The sequence below is a fragment of the Stigmatopora argus genome, chromosome 14 (assembly GCF_051989625.1).
Source record: "Stigmatopora argus isolate UIUO_Sarg chromosome 14, RoL_Sarg_1.0, whole genome shotgun sequence".
NCBI lineage: Eukaryota > Metazoa > Chordata > Actinopteri > Syngnathiformes > Syngnathidae > Stigmatopora > Stigmatopora argus.
The window spans coordinates 9,039,440-9,060,232 of NC_135400.1; the positions used below are offsets into that span (position 1 = coordinate 9,039,440).

General features: G+C 39.5%; 1 protein-coding gene across 5 annotated transcripts in view; it reads left to right on the forward strand.

Annotated features, from left to right (window-relative positions):
* The first annotated feature begins 1,486 nt into the window (after window positions 1-1,486).
* Window positions 1,487-20,793, forward strand: part of prr36b (proline rich 36b) — a 31,631-nt gene continuing 12,324 nt past the window's right edge. For 2 of the 5 annotated variants that reach the window (XM_077618665.1, XM_077618669.1), the window contains exons 1-3: window positions 1,487-1,785; window positions 14,381-15,056; window positions 15,404-15,482. In XM_077618665.1, the coding sequence (XP_077474791.1) occupies window positions 14,459-15,056; window positions 15,404-15,482 (677 nt within the window). In that variant the 5' untranslated portion in view covers window positions 1,487-1,785; window positions 14,381-14,458. Of the gene's footprint in view, window positions 1,786-2,604; window positions 2,677-8,612; window positions 8,916-14,380; window positions 15,057-15,403; window positions 15,483-20,793 lie in introns of those variants that run through there. The other 3 variants (XM_077618666.1, XM_077618667.1, XM_077618668.1) reach the window with 3 other exon arrangements.

Below are 20,793 nucleotides of genomic sequence, written 5' to 3' on the forward strand. Positions count from 1 at the left end.
ACAAATTTCTCCCATCGCACTCAATTGGCAAGGTTCGGATACAAGTCTTATCGTTCTTATTCCTTATATGGAAATAAAACAGGGAAGACTCAAACGATAATAAATGTCAAAATGGGTTTATAGACAGATTAGAATCTTGCAATGCAACATGAGAGGTGTGAGTGTTTAAGTGAGAGCATGTGTGCGTGTGTGGGTGTGTGTGTGTATTCATCCATGAAGAAAGAAAGAAAAGGTTTTGGAAAGAAAGGAGGTCTTGGGGGGCCTAGAAGGGAGGGAACAGACAAGTAGGAGAAAAACTCTGGCAAGAGATAGGGTGACTTGCAAGAGGTGACATCATCTTCAATTTGAATAATCCCTTACACTGAGATGTGATTGGCTGTTTTTAGAAAAAGCAGTGTACCCCCGCTATTCGCTATTCACTCCTTTCAATTTGGGAAAGGCGCACTGTCTGTTGAATGATGCCTTCAGGGAATATTAGTAACTTCTATTTCTCAGTGGGTTACCTTTAAATCACAGGTGTTAAAGGTGCAGGTTTTCCTACCAACAATGAAAACAACACCTTGGCACCAATCTGTTCTCTTTCAACTGTAGTTAGATGATTGCATGCAGGTGCTGCTTGTTTCAGCAGAAACCTCATTGGTCAAACTGTCTGAACTGTTTCTGTTGGAAGGAAAACCTGCACCCATTTGGGCCTTTGTGGAATCGGTTTGACACCTGTGCTTTAAATTGTTACTCTTATCTAGTATATACTTTCTGAAAGGTTCACACTAAAACCACGTTAGCTTGTCATACATAGACTTGATACATATAAGAAAACATGCACGGTAGGCTGGTTGAACATTTTAAATTGCCACCAGGCTTGAATGGTTTACCCTTATCTTGTTACTTACCTGGTTTATCCCATGGTCACATGGGATAGGCTCCAGCACCCCCCATGGTAAGTGATATGGAAAATGAATTAACTTTAAATAGTTATTGTGGGCTAAAAGGCTGACTGCATTTCTGAAAGGAAAATGAATTGTAAAATAATAATAATGATAATAATAACAACAATAATAATAATAATAATCTAAAAAAGTGTGCCCTATTATTGACTGACTCCCCACTACTACTACTACTACCTCTGCTCAAAGTTGGCTGAGATAGTCTCCAGCACCCCACGATCCTTGTGAGGATAAGGGAATAAGACATTGATGACCAAAAATAGTAACACATGCACTGGCATTCACGTTAATGGCCATCCTGGTCCAATCCATTCGAACTTGGAAGGCTGGCAGTGAATGATCCTGCTTCAGTGCTATTCGTGACGCTAGACATCCAATCCATTTTGTACTGAAAGAACTTGCAAGGAATGATCACAACCATCCCTCCCCACCAAAATGGATTGGACGTCCACCATCAACGTTGGCGAAAGCTGAATTTTCCTACGCTCAATGGTACATGAATGCACCCACCCCTTCGCACGTCCATCCATCGTTTCGCCGGTTGCGAGAGGGTGTGCGTGTGTGTGTGTGTGCGCGCTTAATGAAGCGTCACTCTGTGTCTTTCTTCCACCCAGCGAACAAGCATCACTTGTGTAAAAGCAGCGCTCGAGACCGAGAAGTTCCATCGGATCGACTTGAAGTCTTTGTCCCGGCTTTACGATTCCCCCGTTTGAGCCGTCAGCGTCTCATCTTCACTTTCTCGTTCTTTTTTATTACCCGGCGTGACAATCCAGTCGGGGCGAGCCGGCTAGCATTGGGCGTTGCTGGAGAGGATTTTGCTAGCTCAACGCTACACTGACTGGTAAGCGCGTTTTTCAGCTAACACTCCATCAATCGGATTATTCTTTCCGTTTCGATTCAACCTTTATAGGCAAAATGACCATTTTGGGTATTTCAAAAATCAGAGGCTCTTAAAGACCTGGCGTGCAGACTGGCTGCTGCAAAGAAATCCAGCATATGCTGATTTTTATACCAGCAAAACCTGTCTTAAAAAAGCGAAGGATACTGATGGATTGTTTGTGTTTTTGGGTACTGGTTTTGGTAGGTCTGAAACCTGTATTTGCTGGGTTTTTGTTTTAGTAGGGTGCTCATTTTTCAGCACCATTGACGGCGATGCACGTTCAATCCATTTGGACTGGGAGGGGCAAATGTTCATTTGCCCTCCCAGTCCAAATGGATTGAACGTCCATCGCCGTCAATGGTGCTGAAAATTGAGGGGAGGGGCGAATGAACATATGTATGTTCATTTGCCCCTCCCAGTCCCAATGGATAGAACGTGTAACACTGTCAATGGCAGCCGATAAATTTAATGTTTCCTTTTAAAGGGTTAACGCCCTTTCAATTCAATTGTCAAGTATTATTTTTACATACCATACTTAGGCTATCAACAGTTTGTGTGAATCGTGAATTGGTGTCTATATATCCACGTCTATATATTCACGTAGTGGGAGATTTTACATTCAGAATGGGGGGACACTGGTTGATGGGGCGGTGGCAGACAGTCTGGTAGCTGAGAGCATAAATGGAAGAACTAAGCTGAATGAGACATGCATTCCAGTTTTATAAAATGATCTGTCTTTTGTAAGATAATGTCCTCTTACATTCCACAATTGTTTATCAGCTTTCCCCCATTCAACCCCACCTCCCCCTTCTCCATCGTATGCCGTGGATGCCCATTGTTCTGGACTGCCGGGTGAGTGCTCAGAAATGTCCTTGTCTCGTTTTAAGGAAGAAAATGCATTGTCATATTGGTGTGCCATGATTATATGAAAAAAAGCAACTTTTTGTATTCAAGTACCATTGAAGCACAGTCGATGAATAATTCACTCTGACCTATGGGAGACTTGTTTAAAGCTGGAAAATAGCCAAGAAGGCTGTGCCTCAGCCTCAAACTGGCATGTTATCATGGCTGATTAATGTCACCCCCCGAAAGTGATCAGCTATTGTGCTCTAGGAGTTATGGCTGTAGGGGATGAGAGCAGCTCTTTTGCACACTCTTCTGAGTGAGCGCAACAAGACACATTGCACCCCCACTAGAACAATGGGAAAAAGACATGGCTGCCAATATCCCCAGCAAGAGCTCAGACTGGGCAATATGGCATAAAATTCAAATCTTTTTAGCAAAAAAAATGTATTTATGATTTGGTTTGCCCTCTACTTTTTAAGGGACACAATGAAAAAAATGTAGAGGAAGCATAAAATCTTGATAGGGCAGTTCGTTGAACTCGCTGGGTGGCATTGATACCGCTAAATGTCCAATTCTTTTTTTTCTGCAAATGAACCAATGTTCATTCATTTTGAATGAGATGGGCAAATGAACATTGGTCCTCACTGTGAGCATGGATTGGAAATCTAGCACCCCCAATGTCACTGAAGGATAATTATTCACAGCCGGTCCTCCTAGTTTAAATGAATTGAACAGGCAATTATACAAAGTATAATTCCCAGTATCTATTAATGTCATTGCTATATAGTGAAGATATGTCATTTAGATTTTGGGCAAAAAATACCCCAACAAAACTACATTTAATTATTTTTCCCAATCATCCACAATCATACAAAAAATCCCCAACAACTTTAATTCCTAAAATGGACACATCGCTTAGGGCTACCAAGAGTATTTACAACACGCAAACACCAGAAAATATGACTGCTCATCCCATGTTGCCATCCTTTTCCCTCAAAGGTTATACAGGCAATTTTGTGGCCATAGTGGGCGTGGATGGGTGTTGTTGATGACATTGAGGTATTGGCGTCATTCAAAGTAAAAGGCATCTGAGCTCAACTAATAAAAGCACTTCCAAGGTTCGCCCACAAAGAGCTTGGAAATACTCCATTACTGTGAAATGTAAGGCGGTCAAAGACATCAGCTTGTCCGCCCCCATGATGCACAAATGAGAGAATGGCTGACTCACGAAGCTGGTGGCGTGGCTGGGAAATGGAGGACAGGCTTCTAGGCCACAAGCTAATGCAATCACATGAAATTCAGTTAAGCGGCCATTAAAACACACACTATTTATATTAGGTTATTTAGGTTGGTTCTAAAATTATGGAGGGGCCTTGCTTTCCACATCTGTTGTAAACGAAATAAAATAAATTACTGTTTACCCTTTAAAGGAGAAGTTACTATTTTTTGGTGATTAAAAGACAAATCTTAACCTCTTAAATACCTGCCGACCACGTAAGAAGACATCACATTTTGTGTCACAATATTAACATTTTCTCTCAAAGTGTGGCTTACAGGACCCAAATTGTGATGTCCACTTGCGTATATTATCTTTCATTTTCCTCTCTGCATTTCCTCTCAAGGTTCGCGGATGAATGAAACTATAAATTAATAAAATGTTAATTAAAATGTTTAAAAAATAGAAAAGAAAAAAAACATAAATTCACTGAGTTATTTTTTGACTCGGAGGAACGAAAGAATATTACGAATGAATGTGAATAGATGAAAAGTAATGAATGAATGAATAGTTTATTCTCCCCTTCCCAGTCAAACTGGATTGTACATAAATCGCCGTCAATTGCAGCTACTGAGTTCAATGAGTAGCCTGTAAAAGGTCATAATTAAATTTTAAAAGATAACTATATTTTTCCCCCAAATATAATTCTACTGCATCTCCCATGTTGGCGAGCATGTACTGTATCACTAGTATTTCTGTTGTCATTAGCAGATGTGCACGCAGTTGGGAAGAACTGTAATATAGCTGCAGCCCATGGTAGGTAGAAAAAACAAACCCTCAATGGCACTCAAATGGGCGCAGTCATCAAGTACAGTAAAACAGTCCTTATTTGGAGTAGCAACAAAACATGACCCATCTCCTGCACATTCCTGTATTGTACAATGTATACAGATGCATGAAAGAAATGGTTCAAATGTACCTATTAATGTTGATCTGGAAGTCATCAGCACTAAAAATAGAATGGGATTTTCCTTTTGCAGGGCTATATAGCTTTCCACAAGGTTTCATGCAAATCTGTTAAATCGTTGATGCATAATCTCACTTAGTACCTCAAACAAATGAATGAAAAAGTGAAACTCTTGTTGTAGGTAATGAGGTTATTTTGTTCTTATATAATCCTATTAGATGGCCCGGCGGATGAGTGGTTAGCGCGTTGGCCTCACAGTAGGGGACCTGGGTTCAAATCCAGGTCGATCCACCTGTGTGGAGTTTGCATGTTCTCACCAACCCTGTGTGGGTTTTCTCCAGGCACTCCGGTTTCCTCCCACATTCCAAAGACATGCATGGCAGGCTGATTGGACACTCAAGATTGCCCCTAGGTATGATTGGGGCGTGAATGGTTGTTTGTCTCCTTGTGCCCTGCAATTGGCTGGCCACCAATTCAGGGTGCCCCCCGCCTCTGGCCCGAAGTCAGCTGGGATAGGCTCCAGCACCCCCTGCGACCCTAGCGAGGATAAAGCGGTTCAGAAAATGAGATGAGATAATCCTATTAAACCTTCACAGTTTTGGGGTCAAGGGTTCGATCCCAGGTCGCTCCTCATTGTACGGAATTTGCATGTTCTTTCGTGGGCTTTCTTTCACCAGGTACTGCGGTTGCAAAAACATGTAGGGTAGGTTGAACACTCTAAATTGCCCCTTTTGTTTTTTCCAGTACCAGGTACAGTAGATTGAACGCATTCCAGAACAAAATTCATGAGAAAGTAGCATAACTAATTTGTTGTTGATGTGATTCTTTTAAAAACTGTTTTGACGATGCTATTTGAATAAAATAATTTCATTATTATTTATTATTGCATTGAAAGCTTAATTGTCATTGTACATAAATACGTATTTTTCTTATTGTACTTTGTACAATGAGATGCATTCCAGGTACAGCCCTGCTGGACAGTTATGACATACATACAATACAGTCAGACTGACTGTCGATTCGCCATTGACGGCGCTCCGGAATCAGTCACTCCTTGTATTTTAACACCATTTGTTGTTTGTTTGTCAGTGAAAATCATTTATTGAAATTGAAGCTAAGTGTTATGGGTTAAAGATACACTTCATTCATATATATTCATATAAACTCTTTAGCATTGAATACTGTGTTGACTTACCGTTGCTAGATTCCCTTTATAACACAAAACAATAACAACGAAAATATTCAATTATCATTGTTTTAATCAAATTTATCTTCCACTATTAAAAAAACCTCAAATGAATTCTTACCAATGACATGTGGCTCAAAACTAATTGAAATACATGGTTAACGAGAACAAACCGCCATTTTGTTATTTTCATATGGAAGCTTGTGTCTTTGGGCTATTTAGAATTTAATGACCTATTTTGGTCCCAGCTGGCCTCTCAAGCCATGTGGGGAGATGATTGTTGCATTAATAGACTTGTGAGTCAGCTCACCCTTAGCCTAAGGACTGGTGTTGGGTGAATGTGTGACTCACAAAGAAATCCCCCCACAGTTCTCTAAATCCCAATTGTGACAAGGGCAAGCCTATGTCTCTGGTCATCAGTCTTTTTTAATCCAGAACTTGTGATCCCTGCACCTTTTAACAACATTCTTTTTTTTATTGAGCTCTGTCTAAACCAATGGTAACAACAACAAATGTTTTTTTTTTGCCTAGTTTAGCCACGATTACTGAGTACTATATGGGAATCGTTTCCACATATTTCTGATTGTCCAAAAACTGCACTCTACGGGAGTGGTGTCAGACATACTGCCCGTGGGCCACAAGCACCCAACTAGGGGGTCCGATCCGGCCCATAGGTGTGTTCTGCCCGATTTTCTAGCTCATTCATACTGTACATGCAGAATTAAATGCTTTTTATAAATGTATTTATTTTGATACGGGTGCTGTAAAACTAGAATTTCATGACTTCTGTGATGTAGCTCATGCACTATTGCACTTTTCTGAATTTCCTCTCAAAAGTCATATTCGTTCTTTCGCCCTGCAATCACAAGTAAGTTAACCTTTTGGGACAAAAATAAACGGGTCCGACCCACATTAGATCTATTTGGCATGAATGTGGTCTGCGAACCTATGTGAGTTTGACACAACTGCTCCAAGATGAACATGAGATTGTCTTTGCAGTTTTAGTCTTTGTTGCTGTTGTCACGGTTGTGATGGATGGCAGTTGGCACAAAGGCTTTATCTGCTAACAGCTGCAAAAATTTGCTGTGTTTGGACTTTCTGAATGCCTTTAGTGGGTGGATGATATGATTAACAATCCCTTTTCTGTTGCACTTGGGTGCTATAATTACACTGTTCAAAAAACTATTTCCACCAGTGTTGCAGGAAGTTTGTCAAGTGATAGTCTTTACATCCTGTATCTTGTGCATATTGATGTCAGCCTTTACACTGGTGTCACTGCACCTTTCCTGGTCTGGTCCAGCAGCTATTGTGTAATTTTTATGGTTAGGCTTTGTCAGAGGCTTTTGACCTGTTTATCTATTCTGTAGCAGCATGTGAAATGTTAGCCATCCATATGCTAAATATCCTAGTGTGGTTTATTGTTGGTTTGTTCATTGATAGTTGTAGTTATTTGCTTTGTTTATCTGGTCAACTATTCACATTGTTTGTCTTGGTGCAAAGGATCAGATTCCATCTGGAACGAGCCTTGTTCCATTTCAAACAATTCATAATCCTCTTATGGACACAGTTGTTCCACTTATGCTTGCCCAGTCTGTGTCAATGTCCTGTGCAAAGTCCAGTGTGGAAGCGTCTTGGGTTCATTTCTGACACCCTGTCCAGATGCTTTGGTTTCACGTCTTGCACTGTGTGTGTGTGTGCATTTGCCTTATCTTGTGTCACCGATCCAAGCCACCAGCTGGTCGTGGCTTCGGCTGATCTCATTTACCCCCAAAGAGGAGCTTGTTTGTGGGCAGACAGCCCATTATGGAGATGATCCACAAGCTCTTCAAGTTACAAATTAGCCTTCGTTTGCCCGTTGCTGTATCCCCTCTATGCATTTTGTGGACTTAAAAAGACCCCCTGCCATTAAGGTTAAAAGCATCTGAGGAACACCTGCCCACTAATGCACTTCCTCCATGAAGCTGTTGGCCAGACTCCCCATATTGTCTTTTGGGATCAATACACACACAGTGGAGCTCTTAACTGTCACTAAAAGTCTTTGTAGGTGGGGACCAGCCAAGCACTATCAGTGGCCTTGTTAGTCGCTGGTCAGTGGGGAACTGTGTCTACCGTCTTTGTTTAGCAGCTGATTGAACCAGAACTTTTTCACCCCCGGAGTATTGTATAATTTCCGGGCAACACCGAGTTCACAGTTGTCTGTCGTATCCATCCCTACATCTGCCGTGTCGTGGTCATCACTCTGCCCTTCTTGCGCATGTAGCTCACTGCATTGCGTTGTTTGAGGACATTTGAGGGGAACTGTACAAGTTAAGCATCTCTCTTTGTCCAGTGTTAACATGCCCTTCCTCGTATTTAATCTGCCGAGGGGGGTGGTCACATCTATGTCAGTGCAATAGCAACAAGGGAATAACTGATTTTAATGTGGAGTGTACATGACCAATTGTTGTGAGTTGTTGTTTTTTTGATACTTTTGTTTGACATTTTTAAATGAAAGGAAATTATTTGGATTGTCACCACCTAACATCTCACCTGATTTAAAAGATTCAAGGACGTTTAAAAATCTTAGAATGAAAGTCCAATGAGTCCTGAGGATTAGTACCCGCCCATCTAATCACTTCTACTGTATCTGTGAACAAGGTGCCTGTCACGCAACCTGCTGCTTTCTTTCAAACTTGTGGAGTAAACAAGGGGATACAAAACAACTTTTCTTTCTTTACAGCAAGTCTTTTGAGCTCATTGATTGTCTCAGCTCTATCTCAGACTGTTAGACTCCTGGAGGCTGATTGATGCAAACACTTCTAGTGCACAATCGAATAGTGACAATTAGGAGAGACGATTGGTAAGCGTGTTTCTTCTGACTCTGCGATCGGTACAAGGTGGGTTTGTGTAAACTGCAATGTCCCTTTTTATCTTCATCTTTTTCAAATGTGTTTCATTTTTAAATTTATTGCTGCCTAATGAAAAACAAAATATTCAGTCTCTGAGCTCTCTGCTAGCTCAGTCTTCCTACTGACTATGCAAAGCCGCAAGCTTTATTTGGAATTTGTGTGATGGGCAGAGGCGGTTTCCTGACCTCAAATTGTGGGTTGCAGGAGAATGTTCCTGCGCTGATAAGTGTTCTGTTGATGGGGGCAGCTCTGTAATGTAATTTAATGTTCTACATTTTTGTACAATGATTTTGCAACCAGGGCTGGCTTTTATGGCCTAGAAATAAAATACATAAATTCTTTCGCCATAATTATTATGTTTTTTTTCTTCAGATTTCCTTCTCCAAGGTACTCTTTTTGAAGGAGACAATAAGAACAAAAGACAAAGACAGCTCAAAACAAGTTCAACCCTTAACCCGTTAGGACACTCTTTTAACTAATTGGCTGCCATTGCCAGCACTAGACGTCCAATCCATTTTGACTGGGAGGGTTGAATGAGCCAAGGATCATTCGGCCCTTCAAGTCAAAATGAATTGCAGATCTTTTGCTGTCTCTGGCACTGAATTATAAGCATTTATAGACAGTCCTCGCTGTTTAACTGAATTGGATGTTCCACTTTTTTCCATAGTTGCGGGCCTGCAACCAATACTCAAGTGCTACTTATATATTTTTCAACTACAACATAATAACTTTAAAGAAACAAATATTTTCTAACAAAAAATATAATAACTGGTTGCTTGATTTCCTTGTTGGCAAAAACAATCAACAACAAAAGCTCAAATTACTTATTTTCAAAACCTCAGATTTATTCATAAAAGATATTAATTGCCCAGGCCCCATTGAAATTTATATTCTTATTTTTTGTCTTCTTTTAATGAGAGATCATTTTGCGTATCCTAATGATGGTGCCTTTAAAATCTAACGTGTTTAATTTGGTGTAACTGGAATGGATAGTTGACTGAGACTACTGTTAGTGATTGAATAGGCAATCCTCGGCCCCATGCCATGATGTGGCGTCTTGATTCTGACATTCACACCCTCTCTCTACAAGGGGCTCAATTCGACTTTGTTACTCCCCCAAAAAGAATGACTTTCTTTGCAAAGAGGGTTGTACACCCCCCCCTAGACCCCTCCCATACACACAAACAATGACCATTGGACCCCACTTGAATCAGGCTATTAGCCCATTTACGTTTTTGCTCTAAACAAATGCACAATAAATTACTCAAACAGCACAGTGATGTTCTGCTTCAGTTTGAAGTGTTATAAAAATGTAAATTTATTGCAATCTTTAAAAAATTGTAAATAGATTACAAAACACATGGAAATGTTCTTGGGCAAACATTTGCTACTGCATTGCTTTACAAAGGCAATCTTTTTGGTGTCATGGGAGACAGAAAGCTTTATGAACGGGTCAGAGATCAAACATTTTCACTAGAACTAAGAATTGTGTGTTTGCTGCTTGCTGAGATAAAAAGCACATCAATTACAGGGTCAGAAGCCGCCAAGCGCTCATTAACCACGTCTTTTAAAAACAGACCCACTACATCAATCCTTGCTTTTTGCTGGCTGTCATTGATCTACCCCTTTCATTGGGTCATCATTTCAGATGATTCAATCAAGCTTAAACAGTGGATATTAAAAGGACAATTTATCCCTGTCAAACAAGTGACAAGATTTGGTAATTAAAAAAAATAGCCTAACTCCATAAAGACCTGGTTTCCAGATATGTGGACAACACATTTCGAAATACATAGAACATAATATTAACATTTGCTATCCAAGTGTGACCTACATAACCAAAAATGTGACAAAACCATACTTTATTCTCCATGTTTTCTGCCGTCTTCCCTCCTCCACCGACCGCCACAATCCCTTCCTTCCCCCACAATCCTTCTCTTTGATTACTATTTAGAGTAGGCCCCGGGGATAGAAGAAGGTCCACAGAATGTGTTTGTGTGTACACAGTTGTGTACTGTGAAAGGATGGTTGAATTTCTGCTCACACAATTGATACTTGCCCACGGATGGCCGCTTGGCTAAACTTGAGCCAACGAGAAGTTGCACTTTGATTTAGCCCTTTTTTTTCACGATGAAATGGCTTCTTCTTTCCAACTCAGCGGTTCAATTCAGATGCAAATACACGCTGTAGCTTAAGATGAAATTTTGATGTAAAGCTCACTAACAGAATACATCCTTTATTTTTCTCTTTGTTTACTCTTCAGTAAAATTGCACTTTCCCACCAAAATATGCATTCATTGAACATTTTTTGTTGTTGCAAAAGTCAGACTTGTTTATGCAAATAGAGTGAAGGAAATTTCTCTATGTTTAAATATGCTGATGACCTGATTATTCAAAAAGAGTGTGTTTGTGTCTAGACATCCAGAAAAGCTTAGATCCCCATGCAGAGCTGGATGTCTTCCAGTTATTGACAGCGTTTACACAAGCACTGTACACACACGCTTTGTTTATGGCCCAGTGCGGGTATTAGGAAGGGATGATATCACCTTGCAGAACTGTCTTTCCTATTGTTAGCTTATGTTGAGGCATAGTAACATAAGGCCGCCAGTGACGACACTCTTTAGATCTTTCAATCATTTACTTCCAGTTATGGGGCTATTTTCATGTTTCTGCTGTGTATTGCAATGACTTTATTACCAGTAGACGTGCAAACTATTTGAACTGGGCGGCTGGCAGCGAATGAAGATACATTTATATTGCGCTCCCCATTATTCCTCGATGTCTAAGCGGCAGCCAGATAAGTAAATTAAGTTGTATGCTAGCTCGATCCAGATTTTTCTGTGGTTTCAAGTATTTGTGTGGGTTTGCTTGATGACAATAACTGAATGGCTTCTGAGAAATTTAATGTGGGAGGCTTTGAGAGTTAGAGGCTTAAGTAACCAGACACTGATAATAGGGTTGTCAAAAATATAAAATTGTAGATTCTTAAATGTGTATATGTATCCGGATACAGTATTGAGTGTAAAAGTATCAATACATAGCCTTGCATCTCTTGCTCACGTTAACTCATTGGTAACTTTGTTTATTGTTATGTAGTTTTTACTTAAGGATTTAAAAAAAAGTAGAAGTAGGTTATGTTTTGGTTTGATTATTGTTATCTTATCCCGAAAGCATTTGATAGTGTTTCACAGTACTATCCCTAAATAATGTTTGAATTGGTGAAATGCTGTTTTATTCATTTATTCATGAGTTTTTCCATTACATCTGTAATTTTCCACTACTCAAGACAGTAATGGTAATGAGGGATGAAAAAACCCACATGATGGGACGTTTATTTATATGTCCAGATGACTTTTTGACTTCCAATCATAAAAAGGCTGTCTTATTGTTTGACTAGAAATAAGGGAACACTTAACATTGCCTGACATTCTGAGGAATTTTCACCATTTCATGTCGCTCAAATTAGTTTTCAATTTGTTTGTTAATTGATTACTGGTACAAATTGGATAAATTAATTCATTTTTGCACCTACATTATCTTCCTTTTTCCATTTCTAAGAAATAAATTATGTGACACAAAAAGCCTCAACTGTCAAAAGGATATTTTTCCAGTACCTTTGTGACCTATCATTATACACAAGAGTATGAACTTTCAGTACTCATTCGGCTAAGTCATGGCTATTAGTATTTTTGGTTGTCCTGTTTCAGTTGTGAATCAGCATCTGGTGCAGAGATTATTTTCCCCAACTAAGGTTTCAGTGATCTTGGCAAGACGGGGTGTGTCATTTTTTTTATTTCTCTTCTATGTCCTCCCACCAATTCATTTATTAGCCTCCTGCTAAAATCTATCATTTCACTGGCATTTAAAGTCCTTCTGTGACTGAAGGGCTGGGCACTAGTAATGTTTCTCACAGCTACCCATTGTCATCTGCTAAACTTTTCTGGTCGTTATTGGTGACTGCCTGTTGGACTTGCAGTGGGAATGACTTTGCATGAAGGAATTCTTTTTTCCCCTTCCTTTCCTTTTTTTTGGGGACTAGCCTCACTCCCTCTGGCCTCGCTCAGCTGCTATGGACATATGTGCAACAGTAAAAGGAATAAAGTGGGTTATGGTGCTGTGAGAAGTTGTAAATGAGATATTTGCTAAGGAATCACATTGAGACACCGTTGAGAACATGTGTAAATGAGAACTAAATAAGGACAGAAGGAGCAGAGGAAAAACAAAACACACATTTGGAGCACAAGGATGATGATACGTCGTTTTCCAGAAATAGGACAGTGACTTTTTGCCACAAAGGTTTAGGACAGTGGAAACTAGGATGACGAAACCTGCCTGGATTTTAGAGTCAGACTAGCAAATACCACCCTGTAGTGAGCTCATTTCTTCACGTTTAGTTTTTTCCTTTCTGCTCCTCTTTCCCACCCGCCTTCCTTTTTGTTCCCATGCTCCACAGGCCAAACATCCGCCTTTGAGTTGGCCTGTGCTTTGCCTTAAAGGTTGCCTAACGACCAAAAGCCTGCTCCTCATTCTGTTTGTAAACGTTCCCTGCCAGTTCTCCTAGATCATGTCTTCCATTTTCTTCACCCCATTCCATAATAGAGAGTAGCTAACAGAAAGAGACGTAATATTGATGTTGACAACATATGACAGCCCTTATCACTGACGGTTGCCCTTTAACTGGCCGCATATGCCTCACATCCTGTCTCTTGTCCTCAAGTTGTTCATGTAACTTCTCAGACATCTGTTTGTGAGTCTGTTGTCAGCATAATGCTATTGACCCACTTACACCTATCAAAGACATTTTCTACATGACCTTACTGTGTGCAAAGGTATTATTGGGTAGGATAAAGTGTAAATGGGGCTTGAAATTACCTACTCTTATTGCAGGAAGTATTTGTGTGTGCTAAAGCTTATTGACCTCATTTTAAGTGAACTAGAACAGTACAAAAAAAACTTGCATAAGTGGGGCTGACATTGTTAAGCGTCAGTACAAAAGCGACAATAACCAAGTAAGTGATTTTGTCTTCTGAAGTATCACATTGAGCGGGCCGGTTGAAACTACCAAACTCTTGTCATATGTTCCAAGTCTGGTTTTTATATTTGTTATGTACTTGGGGAAAAATATTTGAGTGTCCCATTTTTACTTGTTTGCATCCTTGAGACGCAAACATACAACTTATTAGCATTCATAGCAAACTAATATTTGTTTGGTGATTAAATTCTTTAAGTCTTCTACTGATGATAAACCAAAAGAACTAATTTAAATGTTTTTAAGTTTGTCTATTACTGCTATGTCACTTATTGCTTTAATTTGTGTTGTTTGTATTTTTTGGTTCAGAAAAAAAATCAAGTTTTGTGTACTGAATCTACCGATGACATTAACCCTATTGTTTATTTTGTTCTGGATGAATAACAAATAACTTCTTTTTTTAATCAACACTTTGTCTCTTCAGACCAAGATCCGTGCTCAGATCTTTGGCAATCCAATTACAACTGAGTGAACTGGACAGACGACTTCTCTACAAAGGGAGATGAAACCAGATGGGGTTATCACAGCAACACTGGAGCCAATGGAAACTTTAGAATCCAATCCAGTGACTGAGTTATCACCAGGTACTGAGCAGGGTCCCAACCAGGCACCCAATGCAGTGGAAGAGAATGTGGCACAGCAGCCTGAAGATATGTTGGCATCCCAACCAGAAAAGGTCAAGAAATCTCCATCAGCAAAGACCAGTGGCAAAACCTCAGGAGACTCTAAAGCTAAGACCATGAACAAGGCCATGCTAAAAACAAAACCCATCGCTACCAACATGTCAAAGACCACGATTGGTCCACGGCCCAACACAGCCTCAAGCCGCCTGTCCAATGGTTTATCTAAGCCCCAGACCAATGGATTGACTAAGAAGACCACGTCTACGCTGGATAAAAAGGGCACTCCTAGTCCAGCAGCCCCCAAAAAACCAACAACTGCTTCTAAAAACACTCCGAAATTAATTGAAAGAAAAGCTGCATCACCTGCAACTATTGGTGCAAAATCCACAGTGGGATCCACGGTAACAAAAAAGGCGACATCAACTACAGTTAATGGTGTTAAAACCAGCACAACAACTGCTGCTAAAAAGCCACCAGGTTAGCAAAAGAGTCACAAATATAGTCATGTCAACAATTTGCGAAAACAGATCTGAAATATAGTACATCTGATGAGAAGCAACCTGCATTATTTGTTTACCATATTTTGCACTGGATGGATCTAGTTGAAAAATAGCATACATTCACACACATTAGTTGGATTCAGTACACAAATTAGACATGCAAGAGTAACTGCTGAATTTGCCCTAGTTCTTAATGACATACATTATGAAAGAAATTTGTCTGACCTATATCGCTTACTGTACCATACATTGTTCTTCACATTCCTCAATTTACCATGTTTTCATATTCTTTCTTCTCCTCCTTTCCACTCCCCTTTACAACAGCTCCTAAACCTGCCACTGCAACTTCAACAAGGCCCACAACTGCACTGAAGACTGATAAGCCCCCTATTTCGAAGAGCAGGTAAATTAAATTAATCCCTTTCTTAGGGCACTATTAACTCATTGGCTGCCATTGACAGTGCTGAACTTCCAATGCATTTTAACTGGGAGGGCCAAATGGAAAAATATTTTTTCATCCCTCGACCCAGTTGAGAGTATGTAATTGTATGTCATATCGTTGCCAATATTGATTGCATCAGTCAATTTTGTCAATATTTCCATAAAACCAAAAGATTCTTATTCCCAAGCAAGCTATAGTGGTTCCCACATAGGTCTCTTTTCTGATAAAGGAACAGAGCCTTTAAGAATAAGGGAAAACCATACCTCATGAAGAGGCAGGGTGTGGCTGAGTAGGGCAAAAACCCTTAAAGGGTTTCACATAAGCATTTTACACGTGTGTGTAGAAACATTGTTAAGTCAGATAAACATACCCCAAACACTGTAATTTGAAATATAAAAAAATCCTGGAAGTACCTGGAATTCTCTTAATCAAAACAAGTTGATTGTGAGATAGACAGATTACAATGCATAGTTTGACCTACTCTCTGTGGTCCTCCTCCTTTTCCCTTCCATGGATAGCCCTTGGATTGCGGAGATTACTAACATTTAGAGCTTCATTCAGTGGTCGATGCCTAAACAGATAATTATAAACCTTATACATGGGCATGTTGGTCATTGCTTTGATAGCATATGGCTTTGACTGTTGTATTTTTATTATTTTATTTAACTATGAAACATTTTGTCGCTGTATTCTACTTTAATATGGTTAAAATTAAACTGCATGTTTTCTTTTCGAATTGAATTAAATTGATTAGAATTTTTCTAATCGTTTTGTAATGGCTCAGTCAAAATAGCAAATTATAAACTGAGGTTGACCGTGTATCTAATTATACTTTCAAATGATGAAGAAATGGATAGCAAGAAAAACAAAGCAAAAAGAAAAACGAATTAGAGAGTAGAACATATTGTAATTTCCCAGGAAGGTACTCACACAGATTGCCTTTGGATGTTACCATACCAATATTTTTGGACGTAATCGAGGGTGATAGTGCGAGTGAGCAGCAAATTTGCTGCCCACTTCACTTCAAATGATCGGATGACTATGATTGTCCTTAGCGCTGAAAGAGTTAAAGGATGCAGCAGAAAAACTATACTAATCTGAGAACCATGCACCCTTTGGGGCAGGCGCTAAATGTGCGTGTGTCAGTATTTCTGCATGTGATGTACTCTGACAAGGACATACATTTCTCATCTAATTAAATTTTGCCCTTTTCCTACCTTGCTCAACTCCTTAATTCAAGTCTGCTATTACCAGAGCTTGCAAGCGCTTGACAGCCGAATTAATTGCTTCGCAAGACATCTCCTGCCTTTGTAGACACTCACTTACACACTTGTCCTTTCGCTTTTCCCTTGCGTAACACTGATGCTCACTTGAATTGCAAAGAAAACTATTGTTGAAGGACAAATGCAAGTCACTAAGTGACATCAGCCTAACAATGTTTCTTAATTTACTTTACTTGACTTTTGCGCCAGAGTATTGTTTCAGTTTGTTTGTTATTGTTTTTCTTGATGGAAGGAGGGCAGGGCATAGGTGCTGCAGAGAATTTTTTAAATATAAAGGTGGGTTTTTTGTGTGTTATATCCACATTCAGCCAAGGCCTAGACCATACATCGATTTTATGAATTCATTGAATTATTTTTTTAATGAGGATGATTGCAAAATCAATTATTGCTAATTAATTTTTTTAATGTTGTTGTTTTTTTGCCAAAAAGGAAATTTAGCCACCAATGATCCAATATATATGTGTTTGGGGGATGACAGCACAAATAGGGGGAGAGAAAAGACTTAAGATAGAGTTTTTGCACTTTCTTTATGCTAATTTTGGATTGGATTGGATTGGATAACTTTATTCATCCCGTATTCGGGAAATTTCATTGTGGCAGTAGCAAGAGGGTGATTAGACAGAACAACAAAGCCAAAGCACAAAGTACAAAGCAAATCAAAGTAAATGGGATCATTGAGAATCACCAAATCAAATCATTAAGAAAAGCAGCAAAAACACAAAACGAGCAAGAGTGGACGGAGCTACCGCCGCCGACTTTCACTTGAACGGTGCCATCTTGGTTGCGGTAGCTAAAACGGATACAGACTCAAAAAGACGTTGTAAAGTTAGACAAAAACTGGAACCACACACAGGAAGTCTTCCACAAGATGGGAACTTCTGCAGACTGTGACCGAGGTAGAGAATATGCAGAGTCACTCTTCCAAGCATATCCGCACAGTTCCTCAGTAGTCTGGAGCTGAAGACAACAGTAGCAGAGTAGAACCGCTCGACTCCGTTTCCGGCTTGGTAAGTGCCGACAGCTCTTCCATCTTATCCCACGATGGAATAGTTGGTCAGAAGCGTTGCCTCTTCTCCCGGCACTTTTGTCCAGCTCCGAATCTCCGGCGGCACCGAGGTGTTGCTCCTTCTGCTGCGTATTGTAACAGCTAGTCCCATGTGTGTGACAGCGTAGGCATGGCTGAATGGTTCCAAAAAAAGTAGCAGAAACTAGCCAGGCTAACAGAACAAAGAAAGTTGTAAAAACATTAAAGTAAAAAGTATAAAGTACAAAGTAAAAGCAAAAGGAATGTATTAAGAAATATTAAAATGTAATTTTAAAAAAGATAGAAGGGCTGTAAAACACGAAAAACATAAGAGTGGACAGAGCTACTGCCACTGGCTTCCGTGTGACGGCGCCATCTTGGAAAAATTTTGTTGAAGATCTCACTATTTGGTTCATGTAGACTACACACAGCTCCAATTTTCTTGTTTTTTTTCTTTCCTCGTATTAAACTTATTGCCTACCATTGACATTGTTCATATTTCAATGGCGGCCAATGAGTTTGAGTGCCCTATAAAGCGTTAATCGTGTTCATGCTTTGTTGTTCATTTCTTTGAAAAATAAGGGGAGAACTAAATGGGAAAAATCTGGTAAGGCTAATTTCATCATAGTTGGAACAGCATGTCTTTACTGAGCCTATGCTCATCTTTTTGCACACATGCCTCCATTCCCCCAGGTGCTGCACAGTGATGCAAAACAAAATATTACAAAAGAGGAGGTACATGCATGGCTTATCATGGAGATAAAAGCTGTGTATGACTCAGAAAACACTTTTTAATACGATAGCCGATGCAAAAAAAGTATTTATTTTGCCTAAATTTAACATTCCAAATTTTGACCATCAGGAAAGATCCTAATTCTGCTTTTTTTCCCTGCAGTCCACTCAGCTGTCCATGCGCTCATTAGTCATGGTCTTTTCCACATTGATGGTCCCTCTGGGAAAGTAAATTATTGTAGCGGATTCAATTCAGCCCTCCTTGTGATCTAACAAATTGCTGCTGATGTAATGGTCTGACAGTAAATGTGTGCGGTCATCAGGTTTCTTGCCCCAGACACTGTTGCAGCGACCGTAAATCTTTTGGCCTTGCCTGGGTGTGGCCAATGACTTTGCTATGCAGTCTTTCATTGCTGTGATTTTATAGCGGTGTAACCACAGACCTTATTAGCAAATGGCTATAGTGGTAACCAGTCGGGTAAATGGCAAGAGGGACTGAAGTCAATGAAGCACTGGTGTCTTTGGTATTGGGAATGTAAAACATATTTATGAGTATTCACACTCATGATCAATAAGATTTTTTTATCTTAGTATCTAGGTCAAATATAGGTCATATGATATAGTGCAGTGGATGCTCTTTGGACATACACAGTATATGAGAGGACTTTGGTAGACTTTGTTTTGGTTAAAAAATATAAACATTTGTGTATTTTACACCGTAAAACGTTTTTTACAGGCTCGATTTTTGCAATCAGAACAATTTTGTCAAACATACAAGAAATATTGTATGACCCTCCTGTGTGGAGTTGGCATGTTCTGCATGTAAAAAAAAAATTAAGATTCAAATTTTTCATCACACTTTGAAGACCTCTTTGAACTGTACATTTTAGTGAGATGGTCTCAGGCCTAATAGCTCTGACACGGATTAGTTTAGCTTTGCGATTTACTAAGTGTTGTTGGGCCAACAAGAGGACAACACACAGCATGAACAAAAATAAATGCCATCTTGTTGAATCATTCTGTTATATTGTTCAACCTTGTGTGTAAGCTGTTTTCGCCAACTGTTTGTGCTACTTTTGTGGGATCAGTTCCATATGGGCTTATTTGTGCCCTCCATTTCCCCCAAACACTACTCTTGTTTTTTACTTTGTCTTCCAAAACCGATTACTATGACGCTACTCTTGCTATATTTACCATTGTAGCAGTAGTGTGACCGAATTTAACCAGTAGCTTCCATTGTCTTGTTGGGATGCCTGCAGAGAAATGGAAGCTGAGGGAAAACAACAGTCATGATCTCGTTTGGTGGATCATTTAACAATAAAATCTCCACCGTGCCCTCATTCGCATGATTGCATCTTTCCCTGCATCTCAATTTCAAATTAAGATTCTGCCTTCATAAATCTGCTGCAAAAATGATCATTCATTTTGAGTATCGGGGGTAAAAATGTTACCAAAAATCTACTCAAGTAAAATAGAATTTTATTCAAGACAAAGTGCTGGTGTAAAAACTACTTAAAATACAATTAAAAAGTAGCTGATTTAAAAAGTTCAAATTACCTAGTTATTTTTGTGTATGCCAGGACAAGCACAACACCTTTTTTTGTAGAAAAGGCTACTTTTATTGAACTGCTGTCCAGTCATCTGTTTCTGCATCTTCAATGTCTTCCTTTTAGTTATTTACTTTAGGTCTACTGTATAGTTGTAAAAAAGCTGCTTTTCCTTGATTCTCCTTTTAGAACTATGATGTCTTCTGTGTCATTCTATTGAAAGCAATCTAGATCACATAATCAATGAAAGCTTGAAATAATTAAATCAGTGTAGCACTGTTTTCCTATCTTGTTCCAGTTGCCAAATATTCCGGAACATCTTGTAATATAAAAACAGGAGACCCTAACAATTGAGAAATTGTGTCCTCGTCGCATAACGCTATGAAACAGTTTCAGTTGTGCTAAATGCCCCCTTTCATAAGCTGAACAATAGATGTAAAAACTTTAATGTGGCTCTTTTTAGCCTTCTGTTGTGAATTTTAAACTAGTTTGTCACTGTCGTCCAATTCATTTGAACTGGGAGGGAGGGTGGAGACAAATGAACATTCACTTATCTGCTTCCAGTCTCCCATTTAAGATCAATTGGACACCTAACACTTTCAATTGAAGCCTTAATGAGCTAGACAATTGTGAAAGACTGTCATTGAATGTTCCGACTTCAAGAATCTCTAATACCTGCATGTAAC